Source organism: Solanum stenotomum, chromosome 7 (genome assembly GCF_019186545.1).
Source record: "Solanum stenotomum isolate F172 chromosome 7, ASM1918654v1, whole genome shotgun sequence".
Taxonomy (NCBI): Eukaryota; Viridiplantae; Streptophyta; class Magnoliopsida; order Solanales; family Solanaceae; genus Solanum; species Solanum stenotomum.
Window position 1 is genome coordinate 45,136,780 of NC_064288.1, and position 16,466 is coordinate 45,153,245.

The 16,466-nt window shown below is 33.7% G+C and overlaps 1 protein-coding gene across 1 annotated transcript; it reads right to left on the reverse strand.

Moving 5' to 3' along the window:
* Nucleotides 1-1,693: 1,693 nt before the first annotated feature.
* LOC125871165 (calcium-dependent protein kinase 13) lies at nt 1,694-12,772 on the reverse strand. Its single transcript, XM_049551760.1, has 7 exons — nt 11,938-12,772; nt 8,983-9,126; nt 8,720-8,872; nt 5,112-5,227; nt 4,862-5,026; nt 2,360-2,590; nt 1,694-2,267 (listed from the first exon to the last, which is right to left on the reverse strand). The coding sequence occupies exons 1-7, from the start codon at nt 12,566-12,568 to the stop codon at nt 2,118-2,120; spliced, it is 1,590 nt and encodes a 529-aa protein (XP_049407717.1). The 5' UTR covers nt 12,569-12,772; the 3' UTR covers nt 1,694-2,117.
* Nucleotides 12,773-16,466: the final 3,694 nt, after the last annotated feature.

Consider the following 16,466-nt stretch of genomic DNA (forward strand, 5'->3'; position numbering starts at 1 on the left):
CACCTCTTCGTTTGCGTGACAACATATAAATAAAGTGGAGAAATAAATGTCATTATCACCCCATATAATATTATCCTCAAGTATAGTTTTGTATGGTTTCATTGTCATCAAGATCCTGCACTCCGTTTATTTTAATTTGTTTATCTGATTCTGATTTGATACTCAGGAGATATGTTGCATTGTTAATTTTGATTTAGCAAAAATTTTAAGAATATAGAGAATATTTTTTAATCTTGTGATCTTAAACTAAAGATATGTGAAATGTATTAAAATGTTTTTTAGTCTTTTGATATTAACATGTGAAGGGTTTGAATTAAAAAAATTATCAAAAGAAATAAATCTTTTTTAAAACAGACTACAAAAAGTAAGACAAAAAATTAAAATGGATATATGATGAAGTTGCTAATTAATTAATTATTCTTCATCACACATGACAACTTCTTCTTACTTATGATATTAACATTTCCTTTGAAGAGTTAGAATTAAAAAAATTATCAAAAGATAATCTTCTTAAAACCAGACTACAAAATGTATGAGGAAAAAATTAAAATGGATGTGACGAAGTAAAATGTGATTTTTTTTTTTAGCTAATCAAATATTAGACGGGACCAAGTAAAATGTGATTATTTTTTTCAAACTGCTCCCATCTATTATATCAAACAAAAACAAGTTTGGGAAAAGACTTAAATATGTCATCGAATTTTGAGAAAATGCTTATCTATGTCATTCATTTAAAGTTTGGGTTATCTATGCCATTTCAATTAATAAATGACATGGATGAGTATTTTCTCAAACGAAAAGACATATATGAGTTAAACTTTTAACAGATGGTATAAATAAGTCTTTTCTCAAAGTTCAATGATATATTTGAGCCTTTTCCCTGAAAAAAGTATGTAAATTTTTATGTCCGAGAACAAGTGTAAGCTTCAATTATATACATTTAGTTTGTTAATAACATACTAATTAAATTGTCATGGCCATCATATTTTATTGCCAAATCAAGAAATCACACGNTGTGTTTGTTCATTTTTGTATTTCTCATAAAGATGTACTTTGCTTTGTTGTGTTCTCATGAAATATTGTATAGCTTTTTATTTTATTTTCTTCAAGAACAAACTTTATTTGTTTGGTTTGATTTTGTGAATTAAGTCTTCAGTCCTCTTTCTTCCTCCATTTTTGGATACATTTTATGTCATCATTATTACTAGCATTTTTATAAATTTCAATGGGAAATCCATTTGAAACATTGCCAGTAACAATAAATTACTAATTTCATTGGGAAATCCGCTTCTTTTGTTGACAATGTTGGATCAGAAATTAGAAATAATATTATATTAGGAAGATATAAGATTTTAATCATCATATGTTTCAAGTTCGAGTATTACATGACACGATTCTGAATAAATCTTTACAAATAGGTTCGAATACTAGATGGTTATATTTATATATTAAGATTTCAATCCAATGAATGTAAAATTCACTTCTTTTTGTTGACAATTTGTACAAAGTAAAAGCCATTAGATTAGAGCTAAGGACATCAGGGAATTTGGTCACTCAGCAATAGTTCAGCATGCAAAAGATTTGGCAAAGCCCTTTTTCCTAACTAACTTATGTTCTAAGACTAGTAATTCCATAATCCAAACAACAATAATAATTAAAAGAATACCCCAAAAAGAAATTAAAACAAGAAGAAAAACAGGCCCAAGTTTTCTGCAAGAAATACAAATTAACACAAATGCAGGTTTAGAGCCAACAGAAACAGTGCCTAAAACGGCGATAGTACATACAAATCACCTACGAAATTGAGGATTGGAGAAAAAGGGATAAAAGAAAAGCCATTTGAGCTTAGCATACTTCCATGTATGTTAGCTCCTAATAATAGACACCAACGACAGTGAAACAAGAAAATATTTTTTGTACAAAAATTTGGAACAAGGAAAAAATGTCAACAGGAAGAGGATAGGAGGATACACTCTGTGTTTCAAATGTTTACCCAGATGAAGTCGTCACTTCGGAATACTGACAAGCCAAGAATATCATAAAACAATGGGAAGAGATCAAGGATACACTGATATAAAACTTGATTTTGATGAATGAAACAGTAAAGTATGAAAACCTTACTCATTCCCCAAATTAATTGAACCATCCTTCATTAGCTTCACACTGAGACTATTGAATCTCCCTCTTGAATAATGTCGAGATGCCTTCCTCCAATCTGTCCCAGTTTTCATCATGGCTGCAAATTCTTCAAAGCTGATGCGCCCATCCTGCATTTATAGAAACAGAAGATGAGGGAACTACCATCCCAAGATAAGTACATGTTAGTAGCAGAGGCTTTTTTTGTCTGCTGCTTGTTCACCTTGTCCGTATCGACCTCCTGGAAAATGTCATTTGCCATATTGGTGCAGTCATCTGCTCCATCCTCCATCAAGGCATCCCGAAGCTCATCAGGCTCAATGTAACCATTTCCATCCTTGTCAAAATAGGAGAAAGCTTTGTGCAAATGTTCATCGTTAGCCATCCTTTGAAGATGGAGTGAAACGGCTATAAATTCCCCATAATCCAGGGTCCCTTTGCCATTAGTATCAATCTGTAGGAAACAAAGTAAATTCCATGTTCACTGCTTTCAAACTTAGTTTTCCATTTCTTTATTTTTGGGTTGGGGGATGGAAGTGGAGAATATTATGGAGGGCATTCTGTGAAATATATTCAAGTAACTTGACCATTGAGGATGCTTCAATGATATAATGTGCAATGAACTACATGAGAAAACAAAAAATAATAATAGGACTGCATGCTTATTCTGACCAGCGACATCGACTAACTAGCAGATATTAAAGAGTGCCAAAGAAGAGACTGCAAGAGAGTTATTTGCATTTTGAACCCCCAAGTAGGCACTATATTTTCATAGTGCAACCTATCCAATTATTTTTTTATAATTTACCACCTAATCTATTTATCTCTTTGCAAAATTACAAGTGTTCATTTTGTAAAAGCCTTAAAGGTAAATAGGATATAGGCATAGCAAGATGTGCTTTGTTTCTAAATTCAGTCACATAAAAAAGCACTTGATTAGTGATAATTCACATCCTGTTCAACTTCAAACAGTTCCAATAACTGAGGGTTTCCCTATTTATTTTTCCTTTTTAATCTTTAACTTGCAAAGAGGAATGTATCAATTCATCATTGACTAGAATAAAAATCTAAACTTCAACATAAGCGCATGCATGTTCCTACAGTGATGCGCTCCCATAGTGCAGAAGCATGACTTCATGCGATGGGGTTGGTCTCAACTAAACAAAGCTCTGTTTTTCTAGCTTTAACAAAAAATAGGACAAAGCTTAGTAGGAGGACGAGGTAAATTTGAGGTATGCTCAGACCTTTGCATTTAAAACTCAAAAAATTTATATATTCCTTCTTTAATTTGAGTATGAAATTCCGTGCAGGAGTAGAGAAGCACAGGGCTAGTAAAGGGTTTTAGTTTTTCAGTAAGATCTGAAGCTGCAGGATTTTAAAAAATTTATTGAAGAATTGGTGAAGAGAACTAGATGAAAACTACAATGGAAAGCAGAGAGAGATTTGTGTTATTAGTGGAGTACAATGAATACTCTTTTTACCCTATAAAGTTTAAGAATGTAATTCCTTCATCCTTTACCAAATGAACTCTTATGTGGTTTTGTAAAGAAACTAAGGAGTCGTTTGATAGAGTGTATTGGAGAAAACAATGCATGCATTAGCTTTGTGTATTACTAGTACCTTTTTTGGTACACTTTCTCAACATATGTATTTTATTTTATTTTTAAACTGGTAAGGTTGTATTCTTCAGCATTAAGGGCATGCTGGCCACCACCAAAAAGTGTCAATTACAAACTTCCTATCAAATCTACAATCTGATCTGTATCTACTATACACAACTGTTTACACCAAAAAAGTAGAGATACTATACAATTCCATTTGACCTTGTGTATGGAATTGGATCTATTGTCAAAACATCTACTGTTCTCAACATATGTATTACTAATGCTTGTATAGTAATACATTCTATTGTGTATTGAGGAGTGTATAACTAATACCATGGATTTCTATGCATTAGTAATGCAATGGATTCTTAATGCATGCAATAGCATGCTTAAAGACAAATTGTCCCTCAAAAAAATTTCCACATCCTTTCCACTATATTTGTGGAGGGTATTTTTGTGAACAAATATTTTTTTAAAAAAATTATGCAATGCATGATATTTTTAGTACACCAAACCAAACACTGCATAATAGAAATCTCAGCATAACTAATACAAGCATTACTAATGCAAACATTACTAATACACTATATTTTGCATTATTCTTATATACTCTACCAAACGACCACTAATAGATTAGAGGGTAAAATGTAAGAAATAGGAGGGTAAGGTACAAATAAAAAATGGTGTATGTTAGGAGTGCAAAATGCAAAGAACTCGCTTGCAGACACAAATTAAACACAGTAGAAGTATAGAAAAATGGAGGATTCTTCATATTCAATCAGATATAAACATTTCGAGGAGAGAAGGTAAGAATTCATCGAGTATGAGCATAATCTCTCAGAACTTACTTTTCCCCTANCCCCAGTTCCAACTCGATACTTTACTTCAGCTGTTCCCAAGTCAGTAGAAAATATCCTAGTTATGGAAACTTCACTTATTTATGAATTTTAAAATTTCATGTGAGATACCAACCGATGCAGATGGTATCACCATCTATACCAGAAAACACATTCTCCTATGATATTAACAGATACTAAGAAGCATCTGATATATGTCAACCTCAGGAAAAAGTGGGAAATTCAGGACAAATTTTACATCAAGAAATAAGCAGGTGGACTCACGGCTTCAATAAGCATCTGTACTTCAGATTCTGCCAGCTGGGAGTTGAGCTTTAGTCCTACTTTAAGTTCTTCGACTGAAACAATGCCATCATTATTAGTATCTATCTTGTTAAACATTTCTTTGAGATCTTCAACTTCTTCATTAGACAAGAAATCAGCAATCACCTGCATTTGGACATACACCTTTTAATGGTCCAAGAAGTGCAAAAGCTACATAAAGATAAAAAGAGCATCAGATAAATGAACCCACCCTCAGAGCTTTCCTCTTAAACCTATTCATCATCGAAAACTGCTTAAGCCTCGACCTCACAACATCTCCAAGGGGGACATTTGGAGCCTTCTTAGCATTTTGAAGCCAAGGGTGCTCTACAAGAAGAAAACTTGTTCAATTCATAAAAACCAAGAGGCATAAGATAGGCTTTCTGTTGTAATGACAGGTGATTGATATAAACCAAAGAAATCACCAAGCATCCAAAATAAATCTTAATACAAGAAAGACCTTAGTAGGTCTTGCTTAGGAAATATGAATTGCCACCATTTCTTCTTCTTCTTCTTCTTTTTTTTGGGTGATAAGGAGTAAAGTATTATTGAAACAGTACCAAGAAGGATACAAGAATCAAAACAGAACCTGACCAGACAATCTGCTACTCTTTTCTAGTTAACTCGAGAAAATTCATGTACTGATCTAGATTAACTAACATATTGCTATCACAACAGAATTACAGATTATGTAGACACTTATTTTTAACTCTAGAAAAGTGATCTATATACCCTTCAAAACAAGCCATTGTTCCTTGCCAGTCAGATGGCCCAGAAGATGCAGAGTGGGATAGTCTTCCAAATCTGTTTAAGCCCACTAGGAACCCATTGAACTTGCCAGCTTTCTAACAGATCCCTAACAGACATCACCCATGAGATGCCACAAATGTTTAGAAAAAGTTCCCAACATTAACTAGAGAATCTGCCATAGCGAAGTAAGGGGTCGTTTGGTAGAGTGTATAGAAATAATGCTAAATAAAGTGTATTGGTAATGCTTGCATTAGCAATGCATGTATTAGTTATGATTGCATTAGCAATGCATGTATTAGTTATGCTTGCATTAATTGTACATAGATTATTTGTATGCGTTGTTTGGTTTGATGCATTAAAAATAGAATGCATTGCATTAAAAAAATTATATACAGAGATGCCCTTCACTATTATGGAAAAGATATAAAAAAAAGGTATTGAAGGGCAATTGGGTCTTTAATTGAGTTAATTCATGCATTAAAACCATTGCATTGCTAATACCTAGAAATCCATTGTATTAGCAATACACACCTTAATACACGATAGAATGTACGAAGGAAATCTCTTGGGAGAAGTTTTTCCCAAGTTGGATCATCCAGGATGCAAAAGATATGTTTAAACTATGTATTCCGTTGATGCAATAATAAAAGGGGTTCTGTTTCGGAGAAATAAAAAGATCGGAAAAGAGTACCAAACAAGGTACTAGTAATTCACAAAGCTAATGCATGCATTATTATTTTTAATACACTCTACCAAAAGACCCCCAAGTGTTCTCAACTGTTTTCTGCTGTTCTTCACAAAAATAGCATCTGTTACACATAGTAAAGCCTCTCTTCTATAGATTATTTTGAGTTGCACATGTCCCCTAGGTTGCAATCCATCCATGCTACCTTAACAGGAGCTTTAGTCTTCCAAATCATCTTCCAAGGTCAATATTATCCCAGTGAACTGTTTCCCTTATCAGCATGCTGTAACAACTTTTAACAGAGAACTTCTTATTTTTGCTGGCTGTTCAAATCAAACAGTACACTTAACCTTGAGAAAGCTGAATAGACTTTTTCCTTTTGTCAACTAATCCATCAAAGATCATATTTTTCTCTGTTCTACTGGATCTACATGGCTGCTAAGTAGCTTGGACTCTCCAAAAATGTTGCCGCACCCGTGTCAGATCCTTCAAAACTACACTGTTTTTGGAGGATCCGACACGCACCTGTCGACATTTTTGAAGAGTCCGAGCAACATAGCATGGCTGTACCCATGCCTTTTCCTTTTCTTAATCCTTCATCATCCCAAATCTTACAGGTTTATTGTGGTTCAATGTACCATTTCCTTTATTTTGTCCAACCATTGTCATGGAGGACCCATGAGTCCATGACTTCCACAACAAATTTCCTTTAAGCATTGCAGCTCCACAAAGCTCAAGAATGCTAGGATGTCCGATTTAATAAAAGCTCATGATGGCAAGTGGAAGTTTGAGCTTATTGAGAAGTTTAATCCTTCTATGGCTATCAGAGTCCTACCACTCTTTCCAACATGGCCATAGAACCAATCACATGACATCCAACAAAGAATGGGAATTCACATATTGATCTGATTAGAATTGGGGTATGGCTGTAAGGAGAAGCTAAATTGCACTAAATTTACTTCAAGCTCAGGAATTTTGAAGGATTTGACCACTTAATGGAGCTTGCAAGTCTCTTCAAAGGTTGGACTATTGCCTAGGTTTTTCCATAAGGATAACGACATGTAAGGGGTTGGTTGTACTATACACCTCATCATTGCTACCAATACATATATACATCTTGCGCTTCAGAACAACCAAGATATACAAAAAATCAACGCCACTTGATTTGCCAGCCGTTTCATCTGCCTTTATCTTGTGTGGTACTTGGAAGCCAATACACAAATCTCACAAACAAAAATTTAGCAAGAAAAAGGAATGAAACCATTAGAAAGTTTTGATAAGTTCTAGTGCCTATAACGCTAGGAAGACTCATTATATGATCACAAATCATACAACTAAACATTACAAAAGTAAAGGCACCTAGAAAATGATTAATCAACATACACATTCAACATTACTCAATATTGAGGTTTGTGTTAAATGTGAACATGTGATGATACTAGATTCCCAAAAGAAAAACATTGATCTAACAATTTCTAATGAAGATTATAAAGGAGGGTTCATGTAAAATTAAAAGAAAACAGTTGTATTCATCAGTACTATCCTGAATGGGCCAATTTACATCTATATTCTCATACATATATACAGCTCGCCCAAGATGTAGAGAGAAGGTAACAGCACCCTCTTTCGCATCTGAATGATGCTTACTAGTTTTAGGTACAATTTCAGAGGGTAAAATTACTTAGAAGAAGTGTGCTATTATCTCAACCGGTTGATCATTAGCGTGTTGATGCCATCATTGGATTTTGTTATTAGGTGTCATTGTATGCTTTCAATAGTTTTAGCTACAGTTAGAGAGCAAATCACGGAATAGAAGTGTTGTACGATTTTCTAAACTACTTTATCATTTGCCTGTTGATGCAGTTGCAGGAATTTTTACTAGGCGTGATCTTATGCCTCACATACCGACCCTTCTACAGTCATCTATTCAGCCTGTCTAACTAACACTCCCTCCGTTCTAGTTTATGTGACTCACATTCCTTTGAAATTTGTTACAAAAAGTACGACACAATTCTAAACTTGGGAAGAATTAAGTTACCGTTTCCATTTTACCGTACTGAGAAGCTTTAAGACCCACAAAAATGTTATGGCATGTTTAAGGTCACAAGTTTCAAAAGTTTTATAGCCATATTTAGACCATAAATTTCAAAAGTCATCATTTCTTTCTTAAAATCTGTAACGATTCCAACTATGTCAGATATATTGGAATGGGTAGAGTATATAAAACGCATGAATGTCTTACAGCATGTGCAAAGCACATGGGAGAGCTGATTCTTGCCTAATTAGGCTATACACTAGTTCTATAATCTATTTATATTCAATAAAGGCAAGGATCAAGGATTTTCCCACAAATAATTAATAAGCATCTGCGAAACATAGCATACCAAGTACTTGCTTTGCAGTCAGTCGAAGCTTTGGATCTGCCTCTAACATTTGCCTGACAAGATTTTTAGCACCTTCTGAAATACTTGGCCAGGGTTCCCGCTTGAAATCTATTGCCCCACGTAAAATGGCTTGGGCAACACCTTGTTCAGATTCTGTATGAACAGATTCACTTCAATAAAATGACAGAGTGGTATCTGAGAATGCTACATATGAAGCATGGGGGACAGAAAGGAAGAATCAAATCTGCAGGAAGAGAGTTTACCGGCCCAAAAGGGAGGAACCCCACATAACAAAATATATAAAATGACTCCTGCACTCCATATATCTATTTCTGGTCCATAGTTTCGTTTGAGCACCTCAGGAGCCATATAATATGGACTTCCAACTATTTCAGAGAACTTCTCACCTAAAAAATAAAATCAAACGTTAAATATTAGCAATATGTGAAGTTAAGATAAGCAACAATAACAATTGAATAGGTCAGAAATAGTGCAAAGACGAGCCCAAAGTACCAAACAATAAGGAAACCGAGCAGTTATTTGTACCACAAGGTTAAGAGTCCAAGACCGTGTGCCTTGCTGATTGGATCTGAATTTGTTATCTAGTTATCTAAGCTATTTCTTTTTTCCTACTTCCCTACAAAGGGAAGTACAGAGAAACAAGCATCTGGTTAGATATTCATTAGATATCAAAATTAGCTTCACCCTTTTCCTTTTTAAGTAAGCATCTGAGTTAGCATTTTTTTATATGACAAGGGAAACCCGCAGCCGCTATCCTTTGGGTGCGCACAAGGTAAAACTCCCACTCCTATGCAATAGCTCGCAAACCACACAGGAAATGTAACCCGCACTAGGCAAGCCCGGTGCGACGAGCTCAACCCAGAAGGCAAACCTTATGCTTTCGATGGCAAGGGGTTTCGAACTTGAGACCTCCAACATGGAAGTCCTAAGCCCAAACCCCTGGGCCACCCCGAAGGGTCATCTGAGTTAGCATTATTATGCAACTAAGAACCCCTGCAGATGTTTGTCAAGTCAAACAAAACTATACTAAACTATTTGAATGAAACCCAAAGGCTGAAGATGAATGTGAGTAATAGTAAGGATGTCCTTTACAAAGGAAGAACTGTCTACTTTTGTAGGGGAGAAAAAAATATGAAACCTCGATCCTATATTTAGCTAGTACCTGATCTCTTATTTCCCAAATATTAAACGAAAAGGAAAGAAAAATCTATAAAATATACATGGAAATAGACAACTAAGACTTTTCAAATCTAAGGAAGAAGAAGAAATAGCGTCTAAACTAATTTGGTCGTCGGCAAGTCTCTTTCTATGTGAATCATCCTACATTGACTTCTAAATGACGGATGGTAAGTACAACAGAATGATCACAGGGTCTCAAATGACCTTTTCTTATTTAATCCTTTTATCTTTTTCATTGAATGTCCTTAAAGGGACATCATTTTATTCTATATTCGGCCGATACCTTCTGTCAGATTTAAATCATTTCTAATCTTGTGTAATCTTATATAATCACACATCCTTATTAACCCGTACTTTGTAACTTTCCATCTAGCAAGCATGTTAAGCTAAGAGGCTCAACTTTCTCTCCCATGTAAGATTACTGGACTGACAATTGTACTATAGAACTTGCCTTTTAACTTTTACAGATTCCTATTGCACAATTTCCCATAACCTACCTCCATTTAAGTCATCCTATTCTAACTCTCACGTGCTACATCTTCATCTATTGGCCTATGCCTAGATATCCAAATTGTTTGTATCTTGGCACCAAAATTCCTGTCTAATACCACTTCTTAAGGGGCGAAACTTGAAGTTTGTCTAATCCAAACTACAGTTAGACAGTAAGTTTGGTCTTACACTGGAAGTACTAGAATATAGTCATCTACAAGACCCTTCCACCAATCAATTGATCATGAAACAGCTCACCAACAGTTTGCAAAATCAGCTCAAATGCAATTCTCTCATGTAGGTTAAGTCAAACCCTTGTCACAAGTTCAACTTGCAACTTGACCATGATATTAGCACTCCAATTAGTAAATCGTTACTCCTTTGTCTTTTGCAATTAACAAAAGAATTATCAACCGGAACTAAATGAAGAAGTAGAGAATATCTCATCACACTGAGATTCAAACTCTTAAGTCTAAACACACGAACTGTAATACACAATGAAGTGCAATGATCCCAACATGATACGATTAATTTCAAGGCTAAAGTGCATCAGGGGGCTGTTGGAAGAAACAATATTCTTTCACAAGAATAAATACGGAGAGGCATACATTAGTCCCTTCTTTGTTCAGTAAAATATTTATCCCCTCTGCTTAATCCTATATCAAAACAGACTTCCTCCTCTATAGAGCCAGTGAGTTCAATGAGTATTAGACAAAGTGAATCTACCATTTTTCCCGCTAGTAAGTAGTACTAATAGAGCTAGCTCATCACATAAGTTGTGCTAATAGAGTTAGGGTATAAAAAGAACGAGATGATGCTAGTTTTTCTCCAGTATCAACTGAATATAACTTCTTTCAAGCCTATCAGCAATCTTTGTTTGTTCTACACAGTAAACCGTTGGAATTTTATATATAAGATAGGATCCACCAAATTATATCTGAGGTCACATAGAAGTAATAAGGCCTACACAGAAATGACCCCTTTATCAGGAACCAATACCTGAACTCACCTGCACATTTCGTCTTCCTATAAAAGTATGTAACATCAGTAGATAACTTAAACTATTTATATATTGTGACCAGAAACCCCTGTAAATCTAGTCCAACTCCATTTGTGCTCACAGGTTCCAACCCGTGATATGCGCCTAAACCACACCTCATGCATTTCCCTACCACTGAACCATAGCCCTATGGACACATGAGGAGATAACTTACTACCATTCCCAGCCTGGGAGCACATCAGTAGACAACATTATACCATTGCCCTGGTAAATTGTCCTAATTGCAGATATAATCTTTATTCTTTTGGTTCTAACCCAGAGAACTCTCCTGATTATGGCATATTTACACAGGAAAATTTTACAATCTATCTAAGTTGTATAAATCTACATTCCCTAACATCATAAAACAAAGAACATAAAAACAATCTGGGCAAACAGCAAGAAATTGTTAGATAAACTACATGCATTTGCTTGTGTTAACATGCATTTGCTTGTGTTATTGTAGACCAATAAAAGTTTTCCTTTTTACCTGGCTTGAAGAAGATTGACAAGCCAAAATCAATTGCTTTAAGAGGTGAATTTTCCTTCTTATTAGCAAACAAAAAGTTCTCGGGCTTCAAATCCCTATGAATCACTCCATGTTTGTGACAAAGCTGCACAACCTCCACAATCGTCCGTGTAACAGCAGCAGCTGCTCGTTCAGTATAATGCCCCCTAGCAACGATCCTATCAAACAGCTCACCACCTTCACATAGTTCCATCACCAAATGAACCGCATTTTCATCCTCACAGGCTTCCTTAAAACTCACAATACTTGAATTCTGTGGCAAATGCTTCATAATTGCCACTTCTCTCCTTACATCCTCCACATCCACTGCTGTTCGTAACTTCCGTTTCGAAATCGACTTACAAGCCAAAAGTTCCCTACTGCTACGATCTATACAAAGGTAAGTTATCCCGAATTCTCCCCTTCCTAACTCTCTATCTACCAAATACCTTTCCTCAACATTCTCCTTTTTAACATCAGTTAACACAGTGATCGGTTTCTGCTTGTTTCCAGCACTGTACTTATCTTTCCTTCCGTGATCATTTCCGGAGTAGTTAGAGGACTTCACATCTTCTCTAGCAACCGCTGCCGGAGATCTGCAACAGTTCCCCATTGCAAACCCTAACACTAACAACTTCTAGCCTTATTTTCGCATGATTTGGAAGTTTGAAACCCTAGAACTCTGCCGGAGTAAGCAGAGCTGAGCTGCCGGAGTGAGCAAAACTGAGCTGCCGGAGATGGAAAAAGGAAGAAAAAAGAGGGACTGAGAATGCAATCAGTGGACTGGTGTGTACGATAACGTTTCAGACGCTTTTGTAATGTGAAAGCTTTTTTCGTTTTTAAAAAAATATATATCTTTGGAAAATTTATAGAAAAGTCCTTTTACTTTGCTGATATCACTAACATCCTCCTCTTACTTTAAGTAATTACTTTTATTCCTTGCTTAATTTGTTTATTATTTTTACACATTTTCATGATTATTAGTGATTGCTCCCAAACCATATCAATAATGAATTAAGGAATCATATTGATCCTGCAACTAAACTTTGATAGTGGCATAGCAAGAATAGTATCAGTATAAATAACGCATACTGATAGGCATCATCGATTATTCGAATCTACCATATAATATCATGTAAATATTCAGAAGAAAACATGCAATATGAAAATCACCAAATCAATGTTTAACCACCCACTCTTACTATCTCGGGTCTAATAGTCATGACTCATAGCTTTATTTTTAATCTTTCTACCTCATTCTGCTATCAACTCTACCATTAAACACTTAGCCTTACTTTCACTCTAAGGCTTTAGTCTACCTTCTATGCCACTGTAAAGTTTTTCAAGCCTACTTTGTATGTCAAATACCACACGTACCCCACTCCAACCACTCTGGCCTTGGCCGTTTTGACTATACATTTTTTTTATCAGAAATGTTCTAAATCAATTTAACAAACATATACAGTCCCAGCAAATAAATTATGCACAAAACCTCTGATCATCAACCTAACTTAGCAACCACATGGCGCATGTCAAAATGATCGACATATCTCATACCTACTTTCAATTTACCTTTCAAGTAACCCGGACCATTCAGGAATCCTTAAGACATCTATCACGGTGTTTAACGTGCAAATCTAATCAACACAAGAACTATCATAGCATTAAACATAACAACTCAACCACTCATGGACCACCATGATAAATACATCACAATGAAATAATCTGCTTCACTCAGGGAACCAACAAACAGAACACAAACAAGCATGTATCATGCATGCTATTCGGACCAATCATATAGTAACATATACCAAGTATGGTACTCGAGCCAACCGATAATAGAATTCATACCAGGTGTGGTACCCAAGTAAACCATAAATTTTTTGTACTAAGCATTGTGATAAGAATCGAATTATCTGAATAAACAAAAAAATAATGTGGAAGCGAAATTATAAAGATAAAGACATAAATTGGAAGATATGTGAAATTCGAGAATAAAATTTTCAAATCTTGAAAAGGGCTAAGAACCTTAATTGCTCTCAATATTCAAAATTAGCGGCTTAAAACTAATTATGATACTTATAAACTCAATTCAAGAACTTAGATCAAAAGTGATCTAGATCCCTATTTCGAAGAAACTAAAGACAACTATTAGTATTAGATTAAGCACCTTCTTTAATTTACTTTAATAGAAATCAAAGATATTAAGTTAACGAATTAATCTTACCTCTATAGAATCATTCTTATAAGGTTGTAATATAAATTCATAGTCACCACACGCAAATGTGTAAAGAAGAGAAACATCTCAAATAATATTAATCATGTTTTTTCTAAAATAATAAAATTCACCCCTATATATAGGGAAAACCTATCCCAAATATAATGAGATTCAAATCCCATTTTTATGGAAATAATAACTAGGAAACGTTTAAACTATGAAACTTTAAAATAGAGAACTTTTAAATTAGGAAACTTTGGCTTTAAACGTTCAACTTTTTGGGTTCTCTTTTAAGGCTTCATGTAGCTCAATCTTCTTTCTTTTGGGATTGAATTTGGACAATTCTTTCGTGATAAATATATTCTTGATTTTTCATTGAAGCTCATCGATTTTAATGGTGGTATATCAACTCAGATGCTATCATTCCCCTCTTCTTGGAAATAATTCATCCTCGAATTTGAATCTCGCAAAATCAAGAAGATATGCATTAGCAAGCAACGTCCATTAATCGAAAGCAACAACTGTGAGAACAAAATAAGATAGTGACCATGTGTCCACTTAAACCCAATTAATCATGCATGTATAAATACCTTCTTACAAAGAATGTGGACATCATCATTCCAATATAAATTTTTCCTACTTATATAAGCACAACAAAATTCTCATCTAGATACCATTGTGAATGATATATGCAACTCCAATAGTCATTATTAGCACGGTTGCCAGCTACTACAAACACATCACCAATCACCACACATTTTTCAGCCACTATCATCAACTACTAACATCAACCATTTTCACCATCACAACTATCAATACCATCATTATTAGCCACTAACAACAACTATTATCACCACTATTACCACTACAAACTATCTTCATTATCACTTGCAAGTACAAAAATTTCATTTTCAGAATCAAATAATAATTTTATTTTATTAATTATTTTCTAATATTTAATTAATTTTTATTTAAATTGAATATTTATTATGTACATATAACAAAATTATGTATATTCAGATGTTGAAATACAAATAGACTTAAGCATTCAGTATTCAGATCAAAAGACAACATCTTTCTTATCCATAACCCATCTAATGTAACAAAGATAATAGAAGGAGGCAACTAAAGTTATGAAATTAAATAAATCGAGAGGGCTATATAATATCGTTGAACGTAGGTGTGATAGCCATATTATATCCAAGATGGTTTTTATTAAAGGGAAAAGGGCGTGATATACCCCTCAACTTTGTCATTTGGAGTTGATATGCCCCTCGTTATGAAAGTGTCTCATATATACCCTTACCGTTATACAAACGGCTCACATATACCCCTACCGTTACAAAATTAGCTCACATAGACCCTTCATTTAACGGAAGTGAAAAAATTAGTTTTAAATTTATTATTTTTAATTTTCTTAAAAATCATTTAGGGGTATATATGATTCTTCTAGCAAAGTTCAAGGTATATTTTAATCTTTTTCATACATAAATTATTTTTTGACTTCTTTTATTATAATTATTTGAGTTTCTTATTCTTATTTTATTTTTTTTCTTTCATTCCTTAGTGTAAAAAAAAATTTAACTATTTTCTTGTGGCTATATTATAATTTAAAACTATTTTTTTTTGTCTATATTGTAATTTAATTTTTGTATTTGAAGAAAAAAATTTGGTCTTCTAAATAAGTTTTACAAGAATATTAGTGAAACATAAATAAATTTGACCATCAAAATAATAAATCTAAATTAGTCATTAAAACAAAAAAAAGCAAAAAAAAAAAAATATGTTTGAGGAGAATTAAATATACTCATATGAGATTATATATATATATTTTTAAAAAAAAAAAAAAATTAAACTAAAATTAATTTTTTTCATTTCTGTTAGAGGAAAAGGGTATATGTGAGCCATTTGTATATAAGTAGGTATATATGAGCCACTTTCATAACGATGAGTATATCAGCTCTAATGACGAAGTTGAGGGGTATATTAGACCTTTTCCCTTTATTAAATAACCTCTTCCATCTCAAAATATTTATGGCACTTATTAAAAACTCAAAATATTTATTATTTTAAAAGCTTAAAATAAATTATGTACTATTAGTTTTCTATTTTATTCTTGATAGTAATTGTTATTGAAAGCTACAAATATCTCGATTATAAAAACAGAATAAATATTTAATAAAAATAAATTAAATCTTAAGATATAAATAAGAATAAAATAGTTAAATACCCTATTTAATTAGTAATATATTTTTAAGGGATATGTAAATAAATAAATAAAAAAGGTAATAGA